A 21,536-nucleotide genomic window follows, 5' to 3' on the forward strand; every position below is an offset into this window, starting at 1 on the left:
TAAACTGTCCATTAGGTATAAAATTGTTTGTCCAACGGATATCCAAATGCCACAACTGTCCGACTAAGCAATACGGAAATGGACAAAAAAGAATTGAGAAATTTCTTAGGAATTTGCTGTGTGTTCGGTGACAGAAAAACAATAACCCAAATCTAGGAAAAATGAAAATGAAAATATTTCACAGAGCAATAAAAATGTAAAATGTCACACATGTAAAAATTTATAGTATTGGTCAGATATCTATGTAGGTATATACATATATGGGTTGACCTTGTCATCGAAGGTTGGTTCGTTCGCTTGGAATATATGTAACTATTTTTAGCTAACCAACTTATTTGCTATGCAACTTGTCTATTTTATATTTTGTTTGCTGAAAAGTTCGAACATGTGTGGCAGCAGCTGGGGGAGCCCTTGCCATGCATTAACTAATGGTGGCCAAAGGAGAATGGGCCACAAGATTTATGCAAAAGTTATGCGCTTCTTAGTATCTGTTACCCAACCGCCAAGCAAACCCCGCCACCTGGCACCGACTAGGACTTTGCCTTTGACTTTGCTGATTTCAGATGTCAGGGGGACGGTTTTTTCCACCTGCCCTCTCTCTCTCTGTCTCTCTGTTGTTGAGAACCTTGACAAAATGGTGCGGCTGGTTGGTATTGTCATTGTTGCTTTTGCGGCGGCAATCCTAAAATGCATTAAATATTTATTGAATTTATTTTTATGTGCAATATTCGCTTGCTATGATGACACTTTCGTTTCGCAGTTGCAGTCTCATTCTCATTCCTCTGACATGCACTTAAGCTTAGTTTTTACCTGGGCGTGCAATGACGGAAAAGAGGATGAACCTGGGCTAATGGCGGTAGTTGGACGGATAGATGGATGGATGCATGAATGGACCAGACAATGCACTCAGAGACACAGAGATATTTCTTCACTCTCAAGCAGCACTCAACAAATGTCAATCGAAAGCAATTAAAAGGATTAAGATGCTTTCAATCTCAATGGAATGGAATGGAATGCCGAAGCCGATGCCAGTGTGAAAATGCCAAAGGCAGAGAAAAAAGGCCATGCCCAATGCTTAATTCATTACGTTTGAGCTAAAATGACGCAAGAATAAAGGAAAAGAAAACAAACCACATTGAGCAAATGTAATTAAACTTGACTGATATCTGATAACATAGGAACGAAATTCTATATTAACTAATTAAGGAGAGAGTAAGAATCTTTTGAAAATCGAATTTGCTGATATATCATATATTATCTATAAGTGTCTAATAATGAGGTCAGTTTGATCCATTTCGGTGAGATCAAAAGTGATATCGATTACAGAGAAGACAACTCTGATGGCCGATTCCTTTTGAAAAGTTAAAATGTATAAGTAACTTCTTTGAAAAGCCTTTTCAATAAACAATTTGTAGGCAGATCTTGATTTTGTTAGCCAAGTCAAAGAATTGGTAAAAAACTTCATAATATTTATATTTTTTAACAATGATTTCGATTTCCTGAAACCTTTCTTTTTTATTGTTCCAAACAGTTTGGGAGAGATAGCAACTAGTAAGGATTACTTAGTTGTTCCTTAATCTGCATTCGTCTATCATTTAGAACAATCCAACATTAACTTTATTTATAAAACATCAAACTAACTCATTGTTGGCAAATTAAAATATGAAATACTAACTAAATGTTAGTTTCCGTTTGATATGGTTTTTTTTTATTCATTTTTTAATTTCGTTTTTTTATATTTTCTGTTTTACAATTCGTTCTAAGAAAAACAAAATATACATATGTATAGTACACATACATACATATATATAACACATACATACATACATTATATATGTAGATAATAAGCAAAAAAAAAAATTATGCAGACGCTCCTTAAAAAAATAAACAACAAACAATTTTCTAAAAATTTTAAATGCTCATTGAACTGACTTCCAGTTGCTTTTGTTGTTGCTTTTGTTATTGTTGATGATGATGAATTTCCTTTAAATGCGTTTCTAAAAACAAAATAAACAAAAAGAGCAACAGAAGTTGGCTCTGCTTGGTGGAGGTGGGTGGGGGGTAATAGCCGGAAAAATAATAATAACAATGCCAAAAGGGCAACAAAATAGAGACGTCTCCTTGATGTTTGTGTGGTTGGTGACTCGTAGGGGGTGGTGGGTGCTGGCAGGTGGAGGGGATGTTCCGGTTTAATAGACAAATTTCTTCTGTTCACCATAGATCGACTCATAGAGCGATGGCGCCAAATGTTCAGCCAAAAAGATCTGCAATTTCTCGGTGGCCGTCACTGGAGTATAGCGAGCCATAGGGAAAGTTCTGGTCACAGCATCGATAAGGACACGGAGTGTGGGTTGAATGTCGGCAGCCTTGAAAACAAAGTAATAAACGATATTTTCATTAAAGTGAAATCCTCCAATCACCATTAGCTGAGACCTGAACGTGAACTCACCTGGCGCGAATATTTCTCCACAGAAGTCATGGCCGCCTCATAGTAGTCCTCACCGTAGGCCTTCTTCTGCTCCGAGGACAGTTGATTCCACATTTGTTTGGCCTGCGGAAGAGTCAAGGGGGGAGGGAATATAATGAGCAACTATTTTTTTACCACTTTTTAAGTCTGAATGAAAATTATCGTTAAAAGCTTTAGATGGTAAGTGGTCACCTGTTCGCGCAGCTCAGTCTCATTTAGCCAGCCATTGCCAGGAGCGAACTCGCCGGCTGCCACAACAGAAACATCCACACCACGAGTACGCATCTCCTGACGCAGACAGGCAGCAAAGCAATCCACAGCCGATTGGGTGGCACATTGAATGCCTCGCACTGGCGATGGCACACGATTCAGACCGGAGGTCAGGAAGACAACACGTCCATGTGCCTTTCGCACCAGGGGCAAAAAGATTTGAGTTAACCGTGCAGCTCCTACACAACAACGAAACGAAAACATTTCAAATAAAAACAGGGAATTTCTCAGCAAGGAATTTTCATTTTCACACACCAAGCAAATTGACATCCAAACTTTTGCGCAGCACAGCAAATGGAATCCATTCCAGTTCACCCAAAGCTATCCAATGGGCACAATGCACCACCGACCACAATCCTTCGGCGCCATGGGGCAAGTGTTGGCTGACATAGCGGGCAGTTTCCAAAAGCTGCAAGAAAAGCATATGGAAAATTGGGTTAAGAACTTTGCTAAAAGCTTGCTCTCTGCAAACTCTCTCTCTCCTTTTCAAATTACCCTTACCGATTTCTCCGATGTAATGTCCACATGCAACAGTTTCATGCGTCCTGAGGTCTCCTCTTTAAGGATCTTGGCCTCATCTGAATCTTCAATGGGCTCATTGAAGCCAGCATAGACTGTAAATCCGAGATCATCGAGTTTTTTTGCCAAATACCAGGCTAATGGCGCCTCACAGCCAGTAACCAGGACTCCCTTGCCAGAAGCGGAAACCTGAAAGGTAAGGTAAGTAAAATTGATATAAAATATATTAGAACTGGATTCTTCATAGATCGTATAAGATATAAGATGGGACTTGGAATGTATCAAAATTCACTTCATAACCGAAATGTACATAAAAGCTATAGAAGTTTAAAGTCTTCTGAAACGATTTCATAACTTCTTCTTCCAATTTGGTATTTTGTTAATATCTTGAGCAATCATTCCCTCAATATTCCTTGATAAAACGTTTAGGTACAAATCAAATGTAGTCAGTAATTGATTTCATGGCAGTATTTTAATGACCCAGTTGAATTTTTTCTTTGACATCTCAAGGTTTATTCAACTTTCATTCAATCTTTAATCAATGGTCAATAACTGACCATACTAACAATTAACTGTCAAATGAACTGACACACGTGTGTGTGTATGAGTAATTAGCCACAAGATGTGGGTGTGTGAGAGAGAGCGACAGCCAAGTGAGATACACGACCTTTTGTCTTATCAAATAGTCAATTATTTGTAATTTCTTTCATTCTGTGAATTATTAAGTCTTTAATTTTGTTGATTTACAGAAAATTTTTGAAAATATATTTAAGTTCGGATAGATTTTATATTGGTCTTTAACTCGAGACTTCCATAAAAATTAGTTAAGTTTTTAGCTCAGAGATTGTAAAGATATTTTAAATTTTAAAAAAGATTTCATTCTAAAGGCTGCAAGATGAGAATTATTCCGATTGTCTGAATAGTCCTGAACAAATTTAAACAGGTCGAGTTCAAAAAGTAAATTTTGCAAACGTCTTGAAGGTACCCAAACTAATTAGTTCAATTACCAAATTAAAATTAGCCACTTAATTTAAACGATTTAGTCAAGCAAGTGTTAAAACTGTTCAGTTGAGGAAACTAGCTAAATTAATGAAAGAAATTCCGGCTTATTCTTGGAATTTCTGTGGGTGAATCTCATGAAAGCAAATGAAAGTAGAGATTGCCAATAAAATGAAAGTCCCGAAACAATTAATATATATTTTTCCATCTCCGGCATAGCTTGAGCCGCTGCTGCTGCTGCTGGAGACACAAAAACGTGTGCGTTGCGACACTTCCGCCTTAGACACGCGCTCTCATCTGGATGTCAGTGGCTCCATCCCTGTCCCCTTTCTTATTCCCACTCCACTCCTCATCATCATCAACATCAGGCTTTTGATATGCCTGTCCGGATGCCTATGACACAAAAGGCACAATGAACAGTTTGTCCCAGTCAGACAGCCAGGATAATGACGACGACGACGACGATGAAGATGATGATGATGATGGTGGGAGAGGGAGTGGGAGTAAGTTGGGTGAGAGGTTTGGCTGCTAGTGTCATAATTCATCATGCCATTAACCAATATCTATAGACTATATATAAAGAGGAGAAAGTAGTCTTACTAGTTTGTAGTATTAGTTATAGTTTGTCTGAGTATTGGTTGTGGAAAACTCAAGTAGTACGTCAATTGGCTGGATGAGTGGACCGAGAGCGTGGGCTGACGACGACAATGACGATGAAGGCAGGGCAGAGCGGTCCACTTTCATTGTTCGGGCTATTAAACTGTTATAAAGTGCTCGTAAAATTGTTGAAAAAAATAACAGCAGCAGGCAGAGGTGTGAGGGAGAGTGGCTCGGGAGGGTGGTGTATATATTATTATTGGCTGCGGCTGTTGACACCCATTAGGACTTTTGGCCGACATTTTATTGTGGCCATAAGTGTGTGTGGCTTATCGAAATCTGTGTCGTATTGTTGTGGTGTTTGGCATTAATAAAAAATTCAAGTATTTGTGGTCAGGCTCCCCAATCCTCTCCTGCTTCTACCTTGTTTTTTTTGGTCTGCCATTTGCTGTAGTTAATTTTAGTCTCTTTTTGTGTGTATTTTAGCTCTATGAAAGTTGGTTAAGTTTTGAGAAAATGACTTTAAAGTTTCTGCCACTAAATTACCCATGAGCCACCCTTCCTCTCCTGCCATTAAGATAGCCAACAAACCAAGTCAACTAAGCAAAAGCCAATTTAACGAAAATTGAGCAATTAAAATGGTAAGAAAAACCCCAAAGCATCGAATTGTTTAGCTTCAATTAAAGCCAAGTAAAAACAAAGACGGGAAGGCAAAAAAAAAAAAAAAAAAACGAATAAAATTTCTATGGAAAGCTAAGAGCATTCAGTTTCACTAACAAGAAAGAAATTAAATTGAAAATTTGAACTATTGGCAAGCCAAACGAAGCGGCAATCAAATTTCATTTCACTCAGACAAAAGGAAAGAAGTGGGAGGGCAAGGAGATTTCATTTTTGGCAAACAAATCACTATAGTCCAGTCAAGTATCTCTCTATAATCTTAGTTCTAGAAATCAAATTTTAAATTTCAAATCAATTTTTTTTTGTTATTGACTTCATCAATGTCTTTAACTGTTAATGATTCGATTTGAATAGCCTGAAATAAGAATTAATCCAAAGTGAATCCAGTTTGAAAGATAATTTCAGACAATAAACAAAATTTAATGAATAAACAAGTGAGCTTGACACATGAAATGTTAATTTAAAATTTATTTAAGCCTTCAACCACAGAGAATGAATTTTCCAACTACTTTTGCCAACTACTGAATAAGGAATAAATATTCCATGCTGGTCTATATCTATTGCCAGGATACGTTACGAACTTGTTGGCCGCCTCATAATGGTTTTGTTTCTTTGTTCATCAAGTAAATATTTAAAATTAAAGTTTATACTATTAAATGCCTTGACGACTAAGTAATTGCTAACTGATTTAACCAGTTGTCCTATTCTCATGATAAATATTTGTTCTTGTAGCTTTATACATAGTCCTTGTAATCAATTTTTTCAAATTAATGAATGAATTTATTGTCAATAGACCTTGTGCTTACATTTGAGGGTTTTTTTTTTTGAAGACTATATATTGCACAGTTTTCTGGTTTTAAAGAGTTATATGTTCAATTTGGAACATTAGAAATATAAATTTCGACCTAATAAGAATACTAAAATCTCAATAAAATACTAAAAAGACTTTGCCTACCTTTGTTGTTTAATCTCAAAGCGATGTTTTCCCATTTTTCAATCTTTTCTCTTATCCACATTTAGCGTTTAGTTGAGATTCATGCTAATTTTACTATATAACTAATCAACCTCTTTATCTCTAATGCCATAAAGTTTCTTTAATCTTTTAGCCAATTCAATTTGGGTTAATCATTAAGTCTTTGTAAAAGATTCGAGTCCAAGCGATTATAAAGTTTAGTCAAAAAAAGAAAAAAAAGAAGCGAAAGTGTCATCAATTGTCCATTTCGCACGTCCGGGCCGGGGAGGTAGACATTGGGTCTTGGGCTCAATGTGCTTTATGTGCCATTTTAACAGCTTTTCGTGTGCGAAAGTGAAAGAAAAAACGATAGCGAGAAGAAAACTGTAAATAGGAAAACTGAAACTCAACCCGTCGATGGGGGGAATGGGGGTTGAGCATGCAAACCAGCCGAGAAAGAGTATAGTAAAGTAAGGATGGGAGAGACTCTAAAGAGAGTGAAAGAGACAAATGAAAAGTTTTCTTTTTTCTTCCAAGTGCAATTGGGCTACGTGCAAGGCATAAAGGCAATGCCAAACGATGCCGACACTCACCCACTCTAAGAAGCGGTTACCTTTTGACCCCAGCCCAACACTCCCAATCTCCTTTCCACAATTCTTGTAGTTTAGTGTAGATGTCGTGTCGACTATGAACACGACAGCCTGCGGTTTTCTATTTTTTTGTGTTGTTTTTTCCTTGCTTGCTTTTCTGCTCAAAATAGAAGCAAAACAGAAAAAAAAAATTGCAAGCACAAAAATAGCTACAAAACATACTAAAAAATTAGAAGGAGACGAGAAAAGGAAGGAGAAGCCATGTCAATCAACTTGTTTGTTGTTGTTGCAGCTAATGGTTGCCAGTTGGTTGGGTTGGTTGTCGGTTTCTTTCTTCAGTTTCTTTTTTGGGTAACTATCGGATCTGGATCTGGCGGAAGCAAGCAAGCCAATGAGTAGTCATTTCAGGCATTTTAAATGCATCCTTTATTGCATTTTAATTGCAGTCAGAAAGTGAAAGAATGAAAGATTTATATACTCCAACTCCATAGGAAGTGGAAGCACCAGAAGCTGAAACGTTAGCAGGTGCCGGCTTCTATCTGAAGCCACCACTACCCAAAATGAAGCATTTTACGCGCACTTTTAGCCAACAACTTTTTGATAAATGTGGCCAGGGCACGCGATTTGCATTTGGCTATGCGATCTATGGGCCAGAGAAACCAAAAACAACACAAAACAACAAAAAAAATATACTTATTTTTAGTTCATTAATTTTTCGGCTTACGTACAAGAGGCGTATACGTAATATTTATATAATGGATTATGCTCAAGGGTATGAAGCAAAAACAACAAAAAAAAAGTGAACTAGAAACCAACAATTGAGACGAAGCAGGGGCAGGGTAGGTAATGGGGAAAATGTAGATAAATTAATGTGCAAACTGCAACAAGTGACGCATGGAATGAGAGGGAGGGGAGATAATGGCAAGAGAGAGGCAGAGAGAGAGAGAGAGCTCTTTTGCGTGGGCCGATGGGCAAGTTATTTGCCGCTGATGGCAAATGTAAACATCAATAAGGTGGAGCTCTCTGAAAATGTGCACCTTTATTTTCTACAAATAATAATTTATGACAAAACAACAAAACATCGGAAGAAGGCAACAGTCTGTGTGTGTCCGTGTGTGGGTGTGTGTGTGTGTGAGTGTGTGTGTGAGTGTGTTGGATATTGGTTAAGATTAATAGGGGTCAATGGAGAAGAATTTTGTTAAATGAATTGAGTGGGGAAAGAAGTGTTTTAGAAACAGAAATTTCCATAATTTCTCTGCAGTTATCTGTGGCCCAAAATAAATCTACATACATAAGCAAGGGAAGGCGTGAAGCAGAAGAAGCAGAAGAGTCTCAGCAGTTTTTTCTTGTTGGTGGGTAGTGAAAAATGGCAAACGAACCGCATACAAATTGTAAGCCAACCCACCGCACACATTATAATCCCATGAACAAGGCGACAAAATGTGACCCGAAAAAAAGGAAAGCCACAAGCAACAAAAAACAAAAAAGACAAAACATGCCGAAAAAAACCAAAGGGAACACACACACAGAGAAACACGCACACGCATGCACGCATATTAAATCAGTGGCTAAAAATAGACAGAAAAAAAACATTTAATACAAGCCACAATGAAAAAACCAACCACAAAAATACATATTTTTGAAAAGCAACTTGGTCTTTACGGACAGCGGAAAGAAAAAGACAAATAAACCAACTAGAAAACCACAAAAAAAAAAAAAAATAGAAAAGGAAAAGGGAAAACGGAAAACGAACGTCAAAAGTCATTGAACGTATTAAGCTGTAATAAATTAATTAACCGGAAAGTTAAAAACCATTTCTGTGTTTTACTTTGCCACACACATACACACTAGAGAGGGAGTGGAAGTCAAAGGGGAGGGACACACGCACGCTGCCCTGCCGTGTGGCAGGTCCTTTGGCAACTTCACGCCATCGGCAGACGGCGGCGTCAGCATTAAAGGCTTTTCACATTGCGTATACGACATGTTGGTTTTGAACGAAACGAAACCTAGGCCAATTTGCAGCTTATTTTTGTGTGAATGTGTGTGTGTGTGCTATGGGGCAGACAGCACGCAAAGCTTTGACTTTGTGGCTCTCTTCTTCTTTAGCTGTATAACTCGGTCTTTGTCGCTCTCGTTTGCTTAAACAAAGGATTAACATTTTGTTGTCTTTGCAGCTGCTTCTTCTTCTTCTTTAATTCGTTTTCATTTTGTGTTACAATTTTAATTATAATAACTTCGATTTGTGTGTATGTATGTACATATGTGCTAGTGGCAATTAAGTTTTAAAAGTAAACATTTTCGATGGCATCATTAGCTAATGCAAAATTATCAAGAGGATTAACATCTTCATTTTACCCTAATTTCTTGCCAAAAATATATGAAATTTAATTAAAATATATTTTCCATATGACAGTCATCAGAAGATATTAGATTAGAGCAAAGAAATTAAGCATGAATATGAATATCTATTTCTCCTTTTTAAAGGATGCGCTTAAACAATCAGAACTCAACTTTTAAATAAACGTTTGCTGCATTTCTGTTAACCTTCTGACCGAAACTCTTCCAAGCCCATTCGACCAAGCCAAAGTTAGAGCAGTTAATTTATCACCTCAACATACATAAGATAAGAGAATAAAAAAGTAATGCATGATATGCCAAAGGATCTTCAATCTCTGGATCTCTTTAGTCTTTTAATAGTTTCTTTTATATCAGCATTTGTTTTTTTTTCTTTAACGAGTTGTTATCAAATCTACTGACTGGGACTGCATTTCTTCAATAACTTCTTCTTGCACATCAAACGGAGTCATTTTTATCGGGATTACAAAGTCCTTAAGCGTCGCTGCTGCAGCATCAGCTTATCATCAAGTACAGTCATCTCAGTCAGCTCATTCCTTATCTTAACTGATGGATAATGGGGCAAAGGAGTTTTTTTTTTCTTGTTTTTTCGTTGGCTGTGTCTTTCTGTCGAAAACGAGCTCGTTTCCTGAACTTCCTGTTGGGAACTTGTGTTCACTTTGTCGCATTTACAGCTTCATAAAACTTAAACCATAGACAAATTTTACGCTGATTTGTGTGCGACAACGACAACGACGACGACGAAAAACAGGGGCGAAAAAAGTAACCCGAAAAAAAACAAGGAATGGAAAGGAATTGTAGGAAGGAAAAAACCGCTATGGGGACCATTGCCAGAGAACAGTCTGATGCTGTAGACTGTTTTTCTAGCGACTGCATTCTCAATTAGAGAACGAGAGAGGCAGAGAGAGAGAGAGAGAGTCCATGGGGGCCATTCCCATATAGTAGTAGCAGTCATAGCCATTTCCCCACACACGCCATAAAAAGTCATTATGTGCAAAGTTTTGTTTGCGTGCGTTTTTCTGTGAATTCCCCCTTCTCTCTCTCACTCTCTCCCTCCCTCTTTCTCTTAGTCTGACAGTGGCTTCTGCAGCATTTGCTATTTCGTTTTTATGGTGCGACTCGTGGCCTGTTGCTCCTTGTTCACACACACACACACACACACACACATACATACATACACATGCTCCACTCCCAGGCTGGCCTGACAATGGCATGAAGGACATCTATGGCTCATGTGGCCAACGTTTGCTAAGAATTGCACGCCATTAAATCGCCTTGACAACTTTCGCTGCTCCTGGCAGAAGGATGACTTTTGCTGCTGCGCATTTTAGTTAAATTAAAAACCAATTGCACATTGACGCAGCCAACGGAAAAGGTCAAAGTTGAATCAAGAAAAACAGAAAAGAACAGAACTGATGCCAAATAGACAGCAATTTGACATTTTAACAAATCCAACAACAAAGCAACCAACCAATCAAACCAACAGCCAGCTCTGATGCTGAATTTGATGCCCAACAGAATGAGCGAGGTCTCTGTTCTCTGTTTTAATGGCTCTGCCATAGTCAAGAACAGCAGAAAAAAAAAAACAAAAATTGATGCGATCCCCCTGATGAAACCACCTGAATTAAGTATCCTTTTTTGTTCAAAGGTCATATGATATCGAGAGAGAGTACGAATTGAAGATGTAAGTACGTCAGTATTAAAAAAGTAGTTGGAAAAGGAGTAAACAATTTCAGTAGTAAAAGTTTCAAATGGCAATAGAAAGAGATGGATAGAAAATGATGGGCCATTTGCTCATTAGTGGAGCTTACACGATGCTATTAATTCAATTATTTACACACCGCCAGTGGCAACTGACAACAACAACAACAACAAAAACTCCTCTCCTTCTCCGCCTTTCTCTATCTCTCTCTCTCTCTCTCTGCCTCCTGTGCAGGCTTTTATCTTGGTTCAATTCCAGGAAATATTTACTCAACCAAAATGTTGGATGGGTGTGTGAATACAGCTTAATTATGCGTATTATGTTAAATGTAATTGGTGTTTGAGATTAGCAGTTAGCAGTTATGCAGGTGGTCACTCCCTTTTACCCACCCTCCCGCCGCGAAAACCCTTTTCAAATACCACACGACCCACCATGACCCTCTATTGAATTTAACCCCGTTTGGGCCTTTTGTGAGCTGCATAACAAGTGAAAATCGGGAAAAGTTTTACCTCTTTTTTTTTGAAACAGACGCTACTGCCTAGTGTACAGCATAAGAAGGGAGCAAAGGGGCGTAGTTACTGAAGAGGGGGGCAGGGATATTCGCCCACACTCGCAGTTATGGCAAATTTGTTGGGCATTTCATTAGCTACGCATTTACAATTCATTGCACCCAATTTGTGTATGTGTCTCTCTCTCTCTCCCTCTCTTTTCTCTTTGTATGTGTGGGCTTCTGCTGCCTACTTTTAGGCGCATCAACAGTTGTTGAATATCTCTCTCTGTGTGTATGTGCGAGTGTGTTAGCGTGTAATTTAATTTGACAGCCGTGACATAAAAATGAAATGCACAACGTGATGCGCAAGGCAAAACAGCCAACACAAGGACAAGGAGTGAGAGACAGAGGAAGAGAGACAGCGCGAGAAGAATGAGAAACAAGGGGCAAATTGTGGCAAGGATAGGGAAAACAACGACCAACAAAATGACAAGCAAAAGTCAAATATATGTATGTATACATGTAACCTGCACACACACATAGACACTACATAGATCTCAATATGCAAATACCAAATTGGGGACAAAGGCATTTCTCCATACAACTTTTCTCTTTGGCAGAAAACAAGAAAACAAAACAATGGCAACAACAGCTACAAACCGGGTTAATAGTTGGCCAGCCAAACTAATCAAAAGGCAAGGACGTTTCCTTTGGGTTAACCCAACCCAACGATTTACATTCATTCACGGTGTCACGATGACGTTGACAAGAAAATTTTCGTTTTTATTTTGTTGTAGGCGTTGACGAAGACGAAGTTAGGTGGGCGGATGGGTGGAACGCTGCTGAAGGGGGCGGGGCGTACATTGACTTTGCCTGCCACACTCAAACCAAACCAAACTCAGCGGAACGGAACTGAACTGAACTGAAGTGACTTGCTTGCTCTGTTGCTAGGTCTAAAAATAGATACATGAATTCTGCGTTTAGCATAGAGCCAGAAGAAATTTTCGCGAGTTAGACAGAGAATGAGATACAAAGAGAAGCAGAGAGAATGGGGGGGCTGGATGGAAATATGATGAGACTTTATTTTAATGTTGTGCAAGTCAAGCTTCAGCATAAAACAGAAAACTCATTTGATCTTGACAAGGACAAATACTAAAACTGTGTTAAGAGTTTAAATGACATTGGAATATCTGAGATATCGATAACTATCAATAGATGTCAAGTCGAAGCACGTTTAGCAAGTTATTTTCTACAAGGAAAACATCTTTAAAGATCTTGAAAATCTCGAAATTTCTGTTGACCTTTTTGAATCAATCCTTTGTCTCTGTCAGCTCTAGGTCTATATATAAACCAGCCAAAATTCGACAATACTGGTACTCCTAAATTTCTGTTTTTATTCGTTTTAAGTTAAGATAATGAGATTGTTGTCCTTAGAATCCTACCAGTTGCTTGGAATAAATTTGCTTTAGAAAAAGGGTTTTAAAATCCTCACCATTTTCACTTTAAATAACTTTTAGACGGACTAAGAAACTCTAGAAATATAAGGATTAACTAAGTAGTGACTTAAGCATTCTTTCAGAAACCTTTTAATTCCTGGAATGAAATAAGTTTAAATAATTTATAGCAACTTTGTCTAGGATATAATTTCAGTGGTAATTTGATAAGTAATCGCGCCCCAAATTCAAAGCTGTCAGAACAACTTAGGTATTCATTTGTTCAGTGCCTAACAAAAAGTTACATGGATAGGTCAAGGGTCATCTGACTATCTAAGGCTGTGCCAGGTTCACTTCTGGGACATCAAAGGAGCTGGCTGAGCTGCGTAAAAATGTGGAGTATTGACGGTTTTTTATATATTTATTGGATTTAAAGACAAGCTCGCCAACTGGCATTATCCTTGAGTAGAGATCAAAATGTGTAAGAGGAGAAAAAACTGACATTGATGCCATGGTCACAAGGTGTTATTGTTCGTGGTGATGGGAGGGAGGCAAGGACATGCTAAAAGGAAGTGCCCATGGCTGGACCGGACTGTGTTGTCGTTAATTATCATGCAGTTGTGCTTATTACCTTAATGTCGGGTTGCATATCACACTAACGTGAAGCAGTTGGCAATTGCCAGGTCCAGGTAGAAGCGACAGCAGAACCAGGATATGTCCTGACTGCTTATTCTGCTCTGCCCTTATCAATGTAAAGAGGGGAAGAGAGAGGTAGGGAGAAAGCGAGTTCGCTACGTGCCGTAAAATTATGTTACTTCTTTCTCACTCTCCAGCAACTTTACTTCCATCTCTTTCATTTTCGTATTCTCGTGCGAATAATTGCCAGGCAGCAAATGGCCACTGTCATTGTGGCATTGTCCTGGAGTCACAACTGGCTCTCTATCTCCCTCTCTCACCCTGCTTCTGTCAGTTAAGCTAATTAAAGTGCACGCAAATTTGAGTAATCTGTCGATATATATATATATATAGAGGAGAGTCACTCTCGGCCCATTTGGCCAGGAAATGAAGAAACAGCTTAGCCATTATCTGCTCACACCAATACATATATACGTATGGCCAGAAATAAATGTAATGGTTAAATTTATGTGATGATAAATTAAATTCAACTAAGTGAAATAAACGGCAAATTGCTCAAGCGAAAGCGAGTCAAATGAACTAGAATCAAATAGATAGGACGGGACAGACACATGGCGTATGCGTAATATATATGTAAAAGGTGTTTGTTTGGACCAGGGCTGGAGGCAACCCGAAAAATTGTTCCATCTAGGCTTACCTAATTAAAGAGACACATATCCCCAACATAATTTCAACGAAATGTTTGCCTTTTGTCTGTTTCTCTCTCCGAACTTTTCATGTTTCGTTGGCGTAGACAAAACTATATGAAAACTAATTGGTTTAACTTCGCGTCTCCAACTGCAACATTCCATATTGCACTTTCAAAAGTTCAGTCAGCCAACTTTTAACTTTGCTTAGTTATTGACTAAGTAGATCCCTGGCAAAAAGTTAACACTTTATGCTCCTTATGTCTCTAGTTCCCGCTCTGGCAATCTAAATTCTAACTTATTTCTATACAAATTTATATTCATTAGGAAACCCCTAGAGCTACTCCTTATGTTACCTCTTTTACTCTCTCTTTGGCTCTCTGACTCGACTGCTTATTTATTCTTTTTTTTTATGCTATCCTTTTTGTTGTTCGTTTTTTTTTTGTCTCTGGTATTTTCATTTTCATTTCGCTTGGCAGTCAACTAGCTGAGTGAGTGAGTGAGTTAGTTGTCCTCGTCCTAGTACACGTCTTCGTCGTAATCTTCTGCTGAAATATCAAACGAAAGCCAATGCTAAAGCCAAATCCCCTTTTGAGGGTTAAACTTGAAAATAGAGAAGAATACAGTCGACTATCAAACACCCTGTAAGAAGTATTTATGGAAAACTTTGCTCACCATTTGAATTAGTTTTTTATATTCCTTTTTGACTTTATAATTTATGTATCTGTCTCTTTTTACTTTTATCTAACATAACGGAATATATTTAAGGTTAGTCTAATGTAGCCTACTCTAACTCGCTGCACTGTTAAGAATATGCAAGTAAAAGAAAAATAGAGAGAGAGAGATAGAGAAAGAAAAGGCCGGAAAAATATAACTCAGACATTTGTCGTCACTTCTTTGGCACAATCTCTTGGACTATTTTTAGTTTCTATCTAGTGATTTGTTTGCCCTACCAGGGGGGCAATTCCCCCCTGCCAAAACCACTTCCCTTCATGCCTCGCTCTCTCTCTCTGAGTTCTTATGTCTGCCTAACCATTGTTGTGTTTGCGGTTTGGCACTTGAAACATATATATGTAGGTAGATGTCTATGCATATAACATGTATGCTTAGCCTTTTCCCAGACATGCCCTAAAGTTGTGAAACCTTTCACCAGAATGCCAACCGATCCTCATTGTGGTTTTGCTGGTGTTGAAAGGGATTACATGGTCTGAAATGGACTTTTGTGGTCATCCCAAATAAAAAAAAAGAACACAAAGACAAAAAAGAGCAAAGGAAAACTCACCTTAACGAAATGATAGAAGAGCACAGCTCCCACAGTGGATAGGGAAAACCAAACGAAGAGGGCAAAGGCCGAGATATTCGATATATTCAGAGCATGCAGCAGATGCGAACTGACAATGGCCGCCGCCTGGCAGAATAGAAACGGCAGGAAAAGACGCTCAAAGATGTCCCAGGGTATTTCCGCTGATTTCTGTGGCAAGGCCGATATCGAGCCGCGGCGCAAAGAGGCTCGACGTGAGGCACGGCGCTGCAATGGAAAATGAAAAATTGAGAAATAAATATCAAATTTGTGGTTTTTCTTGTTATTCCTATGAATAGACCACGCCACAATTGTTATTAGCCTACAATTAAGCCATTTTCGCATGTGGTTTCTATTTTTTTGTTAAACAAATTGTTCTGGCTGATGAAGTTTTGCTTTGGCATTTTTTTTTGTTCGTTCATTCGTTTGTTCGCTTGTTTGTTTGTTTGTTTTGGCTCGGTTCATAAACAAAACGAGAATTCCAATTGAAAAATCCATTTTTGCCCTTAAATCAATAATTTGTTAATTTCTTTAGTTGAAAGTCAACGGTCATTTTGATACTCTTCCTTTGATTGGGAGACCTTGGCATTATAAAATTTAGATATAACTATTTTGTTTGATTTTCATTATTGCCATCAAGGCTTAGTTTCATGAAAATAAAGAAGTCCTTGCTGAATACTTAATATATTTTTATGTAGTCTTTGGAATAAACATGAATTGACTTTTGCCAAATTTATTTCTATTAAGTTTTCATTTGAGAACAATTTCAAAATTTGTATGTGTATAAGTTAAGCTAAAAGCCCTTTATTTTGAAGGACTTTCAGCTAAGCCCTCATAGACGTATTATGATGTTAAAAAGCATAAGATAAAATATGCATTTCCATGTGCAGAAGCATCGTTCTCAATCCTGCAATTCCTTTTGTATCGAACGATAAACTAGTTAACATGAAATACAACAAAAAAACAAGCCAGCTGGAAGGTTGTTTTCTTTATTAAGTTTCTTAGCCTTACATAGATGTCAAAGGGTCTCATGTGGTATGCACTTTTGACGAATGTACAAACGGATGTGGCCATATGAACTTATATTGTCTTGTTGCGCAGAAATATATATACGCTATTTGTTGGCTCCTTCTCTGCACACTTCTGAGCAAACTGAATGTACCCTTCTTGCAAGGGTATAACAAATGTTTGATTAAACTAGCAAAAGTTCAAAATTCTAAATGTATTTTATTTTGTATATATCTGCCACTTATTCCAATACAATAATTGAAATTGCCAGGAGGCATTTACGTGGCTTAAAGAAAATAAATAAACTATGTGTTATAATTTTCCGCATACAGGGTATATACACATTAAGTTTTAAGGTATATTCGGCGATTAATTAGAAACCAAGAACGTTTAAGACTTAACTATAAATGAACCCTAAGATATTCTATTAATACCAATATTATTGCAATCTTTATATCTTCAAAGCTTAAACTAGTTGGGAATCACAGTAAAGTATTGAGATAATTATACAATGAACAGAAAGTTAAACTGAGTTTTCACTAAAAATGATCTAATGGCTTAAACTTGATTAATTTAGTTTAAAATATAAAGGGTTAAAAGTTTTTTGAATAAAGTCCTTGGAATTCCTTTGACTATTTAGTAAACTATGTATGTAGGGTATCAAATTGTCGACTCTTTAAAGTCGGTAAACAACTTTAATTTACACTGTCATATTTCATTCGAAGCGAGAAAATTTTTCAATTAATTTGCAATTGGTTGAAATTAAAATTGGCATATTTACCCAGCAACAAATCATTGAATCAACAATAAGCCACATACATATATGTTTGTGCATACATATATAGAATCCCAACCGATTGGCAGTTGAACCTGTGAAACCACAAGTTTTGGCCACATACACAAGTCAGACCGCCACACACTCACACTCTCACACATTACACCATACTGATCTGACATTGACATATAGCAATTACACATGACATGCACCCAAATACTAGATTTGCCCTTTCCCCAATGCCCCAAACTAGAATCACATTTTCTACACATCTCAATTCTTTCCAACTCGCATTCGTCGTCCTCCTTCCTGTGTGTGTGTCCCCCCACCGCTCCTCTTCCTCTTAGTATCTTAACCCCAAAGAAATTCATCGTAAATCAACGACAGTGCGAAATAATCAAATGGTGGCATCTGCATAAATACAGAAACCAATTGATTTATTTGCCCTGAAAATAAACCATTTCCATTGCAAGGCTTTTGGCTTTTCTTTGTATACCTTAACTTCATATGCTTAAACCGGGTATATGTCATATGAAATGAGATAGGTGAAAGTTAGAAAATGAAGAATCTTTGTCTTATTCCTGTCAGTCTGTGGGATAAAATGATCAAAAAAGTATTTATAGGATGGTGAATTTCTTTTATCTGAAATTGGAACTGATTACATTCCTAAAGAAAAGAAATATAAATCATGGCGCAAAATGGTTGGGTTTCAGTAGGAGAAGAGTATGCCAAAGTCGTGGCGCTGTGACTCTCCTTTCCCTTTTTCGTTTTCTATTTTCCTTACAACTTTTTTTTTCTTTTTTGGCTGGTTGAATTGTAAAACTGGGCAATCTATTTTTGTAGCAAGCCAAAGAAGCAAAAAAAAAAAAAAAACACGATAGACGAAAAGACACATAAAAATTGAAAGGAAATCAACGATTTGTTGTTGCCTGCCGCCGCTTGCCACTTGCCACTTGACTTTGCCCCAAAAAAAAAAAAAAAAAAAGACAGAAATGCTTTGGCTTTTCTTCGGCTTTCGTCATCATTATTTAACCTTGTCCCTAATATTCAGTTGATTCTGTCAATGCATACAGCAAGGCAAGTCTAGAGAAATTTTTTGTTGCCATAGATAACAATATATTTTTTTTCCTCCACAAGCCAAAAGCATAAATCAGTTTGCTTCGTCGCGTTTATTAATAATAATACATATATAAAGAGCCGAAAACGAAATAAAAAATAAAACTCAAAATCAGAGCTATGGAAATATTTTTATTTTTAGATCTCATCGGTTTGCCTAGGCATCATCATCGTCATATTTAACTGAAATGCCATTGAAATTTCTAGGCAATTAAAAAGAAAACATACGGCAATGAACGAAAATTTTATAGAAATATTTTTTCCGAAAGATCGGTCACGTATATATAGAGACAAAGTTGCACTTTTATTGGGTGTCCTCCCACCCAAAACTCACAAATAATAAAGAAAAACCCGCAATTAAACAAAATGCATCAGGTAATTATTAAGAATTATTCATAATTTAGTCATACCTTTAAATTAATGGCCCATGAAAATCGTTTGACAATAACAAAAATGTCATTATTCATTAACTAAATACTAAATGATGTACCATGTAGTTAAAATGACATGGTGACTAAGTGTAAGTTAATGACTCTTAATGTCAGCAAAGAGTACGAATACTCTCCAGAAGGGTGACTGTTATCCTGGTTGAAATTCTCATTTGAAATAGACCTCTTAAGGGCATCTAAATTATATAATTATTAGGTGGGATTTAGGTTGGAACTAACTTAATCTATTTAAGGATAAACTTGTAACAAAGAGTCACAAGATTTTTGACAAATGCATATACTATTTCAGAAAAAGTGGAAATCAGGTCATTGATTGATATTTTGGTTTGCATTTGGTTTGAATTATAGGTTTTTGTTTTTAGTACTTTTTATTTACTATTCAATGGACCTCCTGTAAGTCCCAAGGATGGAGTTAGTTGGAGGAGGATCAACTCATTGAAATGTCAACGCCTTCAGCTCAAACGTTGCCTCAATTTGACTATCTGCCTGGATAAGAGCGTCTGCTTCAATACTTCTTTAATTAGAGAGGGATTCCTTTAGGTTACTGTCACTTATAGGTCCCTAAAAGTTCTCTCTTTAATAATATTATCTAACATTATGATTTCTTGTTTCTGAAACTTTAAAGAATTGATTAAACTAGAAGTGATCGAACTCAATAACAAACTACATTATTCAAGATTGAAGAAGAAGTAAAAAGTACATGAGGAAACAAATTTTTTTAAAGTATTTCTTTAAAATGAAAAATCGTTAAAAATTTTGTTTTTGCAATTCAAGAAAGATTTTTCTAACTCTCAAAAATAAATTGCAGAGAAAGGAAATATTATTGAAATTGTATTTTCTTGAAATAAACTTATGTCTTTGGACTTTGGACACAAATTTGAATTCCATTTTGTCTGGATAGATTATTTTCAAAAAACAAATTCGTGCAGTTTCGAAAAAAACTAAAAACATTGTTTGTTTGCGTCAATATTGTGTGAATCATTCTGTAAAATAGTTGATGACGTTTCTTACTTTTCGTTTAAGTTGTCTGTTTAAAGAGACTTTTTAATGGATTTTATTGCACTGAAACTTGGAGATGCAACTTAGACATATGTACTTGAGGCAAATGGGAGGTGTGCAGTGGGTGGTTGGGTGGTTAGTTGGTTCTTCTTGCTCTTACGTTGACCCAGTTGGATGAGAGCCATTAAGTGAATTTTTATAATTAATTTGGCGGCGCATTTTGAACACTCTCAGCATGACTGTTTCCTGTTTTGCTTACTGGTTAAAAACGCCCATTTCTGCAACTAAGCCAAAATGGGCGTGGTTGTGGCAAAAGTCACACTCACACACATTTGTTTTGGCCCTGCGCTAAACGACAAGTGGTAATTGTGTGTGTATTGGCATTTCTGGGTTAAGCTAGGTGGGCCAAAATGTGAGGGGGAGATGAAGGAGCCATAAATTTGGCTTTGCCAACACCTGGAGAAAGGGTGGGGGGCGGACTGAGGACTGAGGACTTACCATGGTATTATCGAAGACTTGCATGATGGCTGCTTCTGTTTGCTGTTGCTGCTGGGAGAGGAGGAGGATGATTATGGTAAGGATTATATGGTTTAACTCTTAAAGATCATTTGACCTTTTTTAACCTTTCAACTTGGTGTTTTCTTTTGTTTTTGTCTCACTCACTTTCACAGCGTATTTATTCAATGATTGATTTTCGGTTTCTTTCCTTAATAATTTTCTCTTGCTCTGTGTCGAGATGATCGCGAATTGGCTCTTGGCCTGACCGCACTGAGACACGACGTTTAACTGAGACGTGCAGCTGCCGAAAATTATTTTGCCCCAACTCTCTGCCACCTCGCTCTGCCGCGGTCTCTGCTGCTCTGTCGCAGTGCCGTCTCTGCCGCAGTCGCAGTCGGCATCTGTTGTATTTCAAAATGCTGGCAACGCATGCAAAGATTTTTGTCGTTTTGATTCTTCTTTCTTTTTTTTTTTTTTAAATATATCCATGAAATGTATGCGAAGATATAAATCTATTCCTATATATATAGACTTGGATATTTCAATATTTCGTTGATGCTTGGCTACAGATACAGATACAGATACAGGCTATAGACACTTATGAGTGTGTGTGTGTACTATTGAGGTTAAAGAATGAAAAGCTACAACAACAATAATGACAACAACAGACAGAAAATTATCCAAAAACTGTCGCCAGGCATAAATATTTATGAGCTGCTGACCCATTGGCTTCACTTTTGTTCTGCTGTTCTGTTGTTGTTGTTGCTGCATTTTGTTATTGTTAATTTGCAAATTGCATTTTCGCTTTTTATGCTCACACACTCTCACACAAACACACACACATACATATAGCGACAGTTTTCATTTTTTTCGTCGACTTTGGTTGGAAAATTGGTAAATTGTATAAATAAAAACCAACGATAAACTGCAGCAGAAAATTTTATTAATAAATTGAAATGAAAATTCATTGAACTTTGTCATGAAAATTGCCGTGGACATACACACACACACACACAC

General features: G+C 37.3%; 1 protein-coding gene across 2 annotated transcripts; it reads right to left on the reverse strand.

Moving 5' to 3' along the window:
* Positions 1 to 1,846: 1,846 nt before the first annotated feature.
* On the reverse strand, positions 1,847 to 20,795 carry LOC137576971 (D-beta-hydroxybutyrate dehydrogenase, mitochondrial). Of its 2 annotated transcripts, none has more exons than XM_068290323.1 (8): positions 20,685 to 20,795; positions 20,520 to 20,570; positions 15,657 to 15,902; positions 3,239 to 3,445; positions 2,993 to 3,146; positions 2,660 to 2,916; positions 2,450 to 2,551; positions 1,847 to 2,366 (listed from the first exon to the last, which is right to left on the reverse strand). In XM_068290323.1, exons 2-8 carry the CDS (start codon positions 20,541 to 20,543, stop codon positions 2,190 to 2,192), a joined length of 1,167 nt encoding a protein of 388 aa, XP_068146424.1. In that variant the 5' UTR covers positions 20,544 to 20,570; positions 20,685 to 20,795; the 3' UTR covers positions 1,847 to 2,189. The 2 variants fall into 2 exon arrangements, with proteins under 2 accessions (XP_068146424.1, XP_068146423.1); XM_068290322.1 differs by having other exon boundaries at positions 20,520 to 20,567; positions 20,685 to 20,785.
* Between the last annotated feature and the right edge of the window lie 741 nt (positions 20,796 to 21,536).

This window comes from Drosophila tropicalis, unplaced genomic scaffold (genome assembly GCF_018151085.1).
Source record: "Drosophila tropicalis isolate 14030-0801.00 unplaced genomic scaffold, ASM1815108v1 contig_593, whole genome shotgun sequence".
Taxonomy (NCBI): Eukaryota; Metazoa; Arthropoda; class Insecta; order Diptera; family Drosophilidae; genus Drosophila; species Drosophila tropicalis.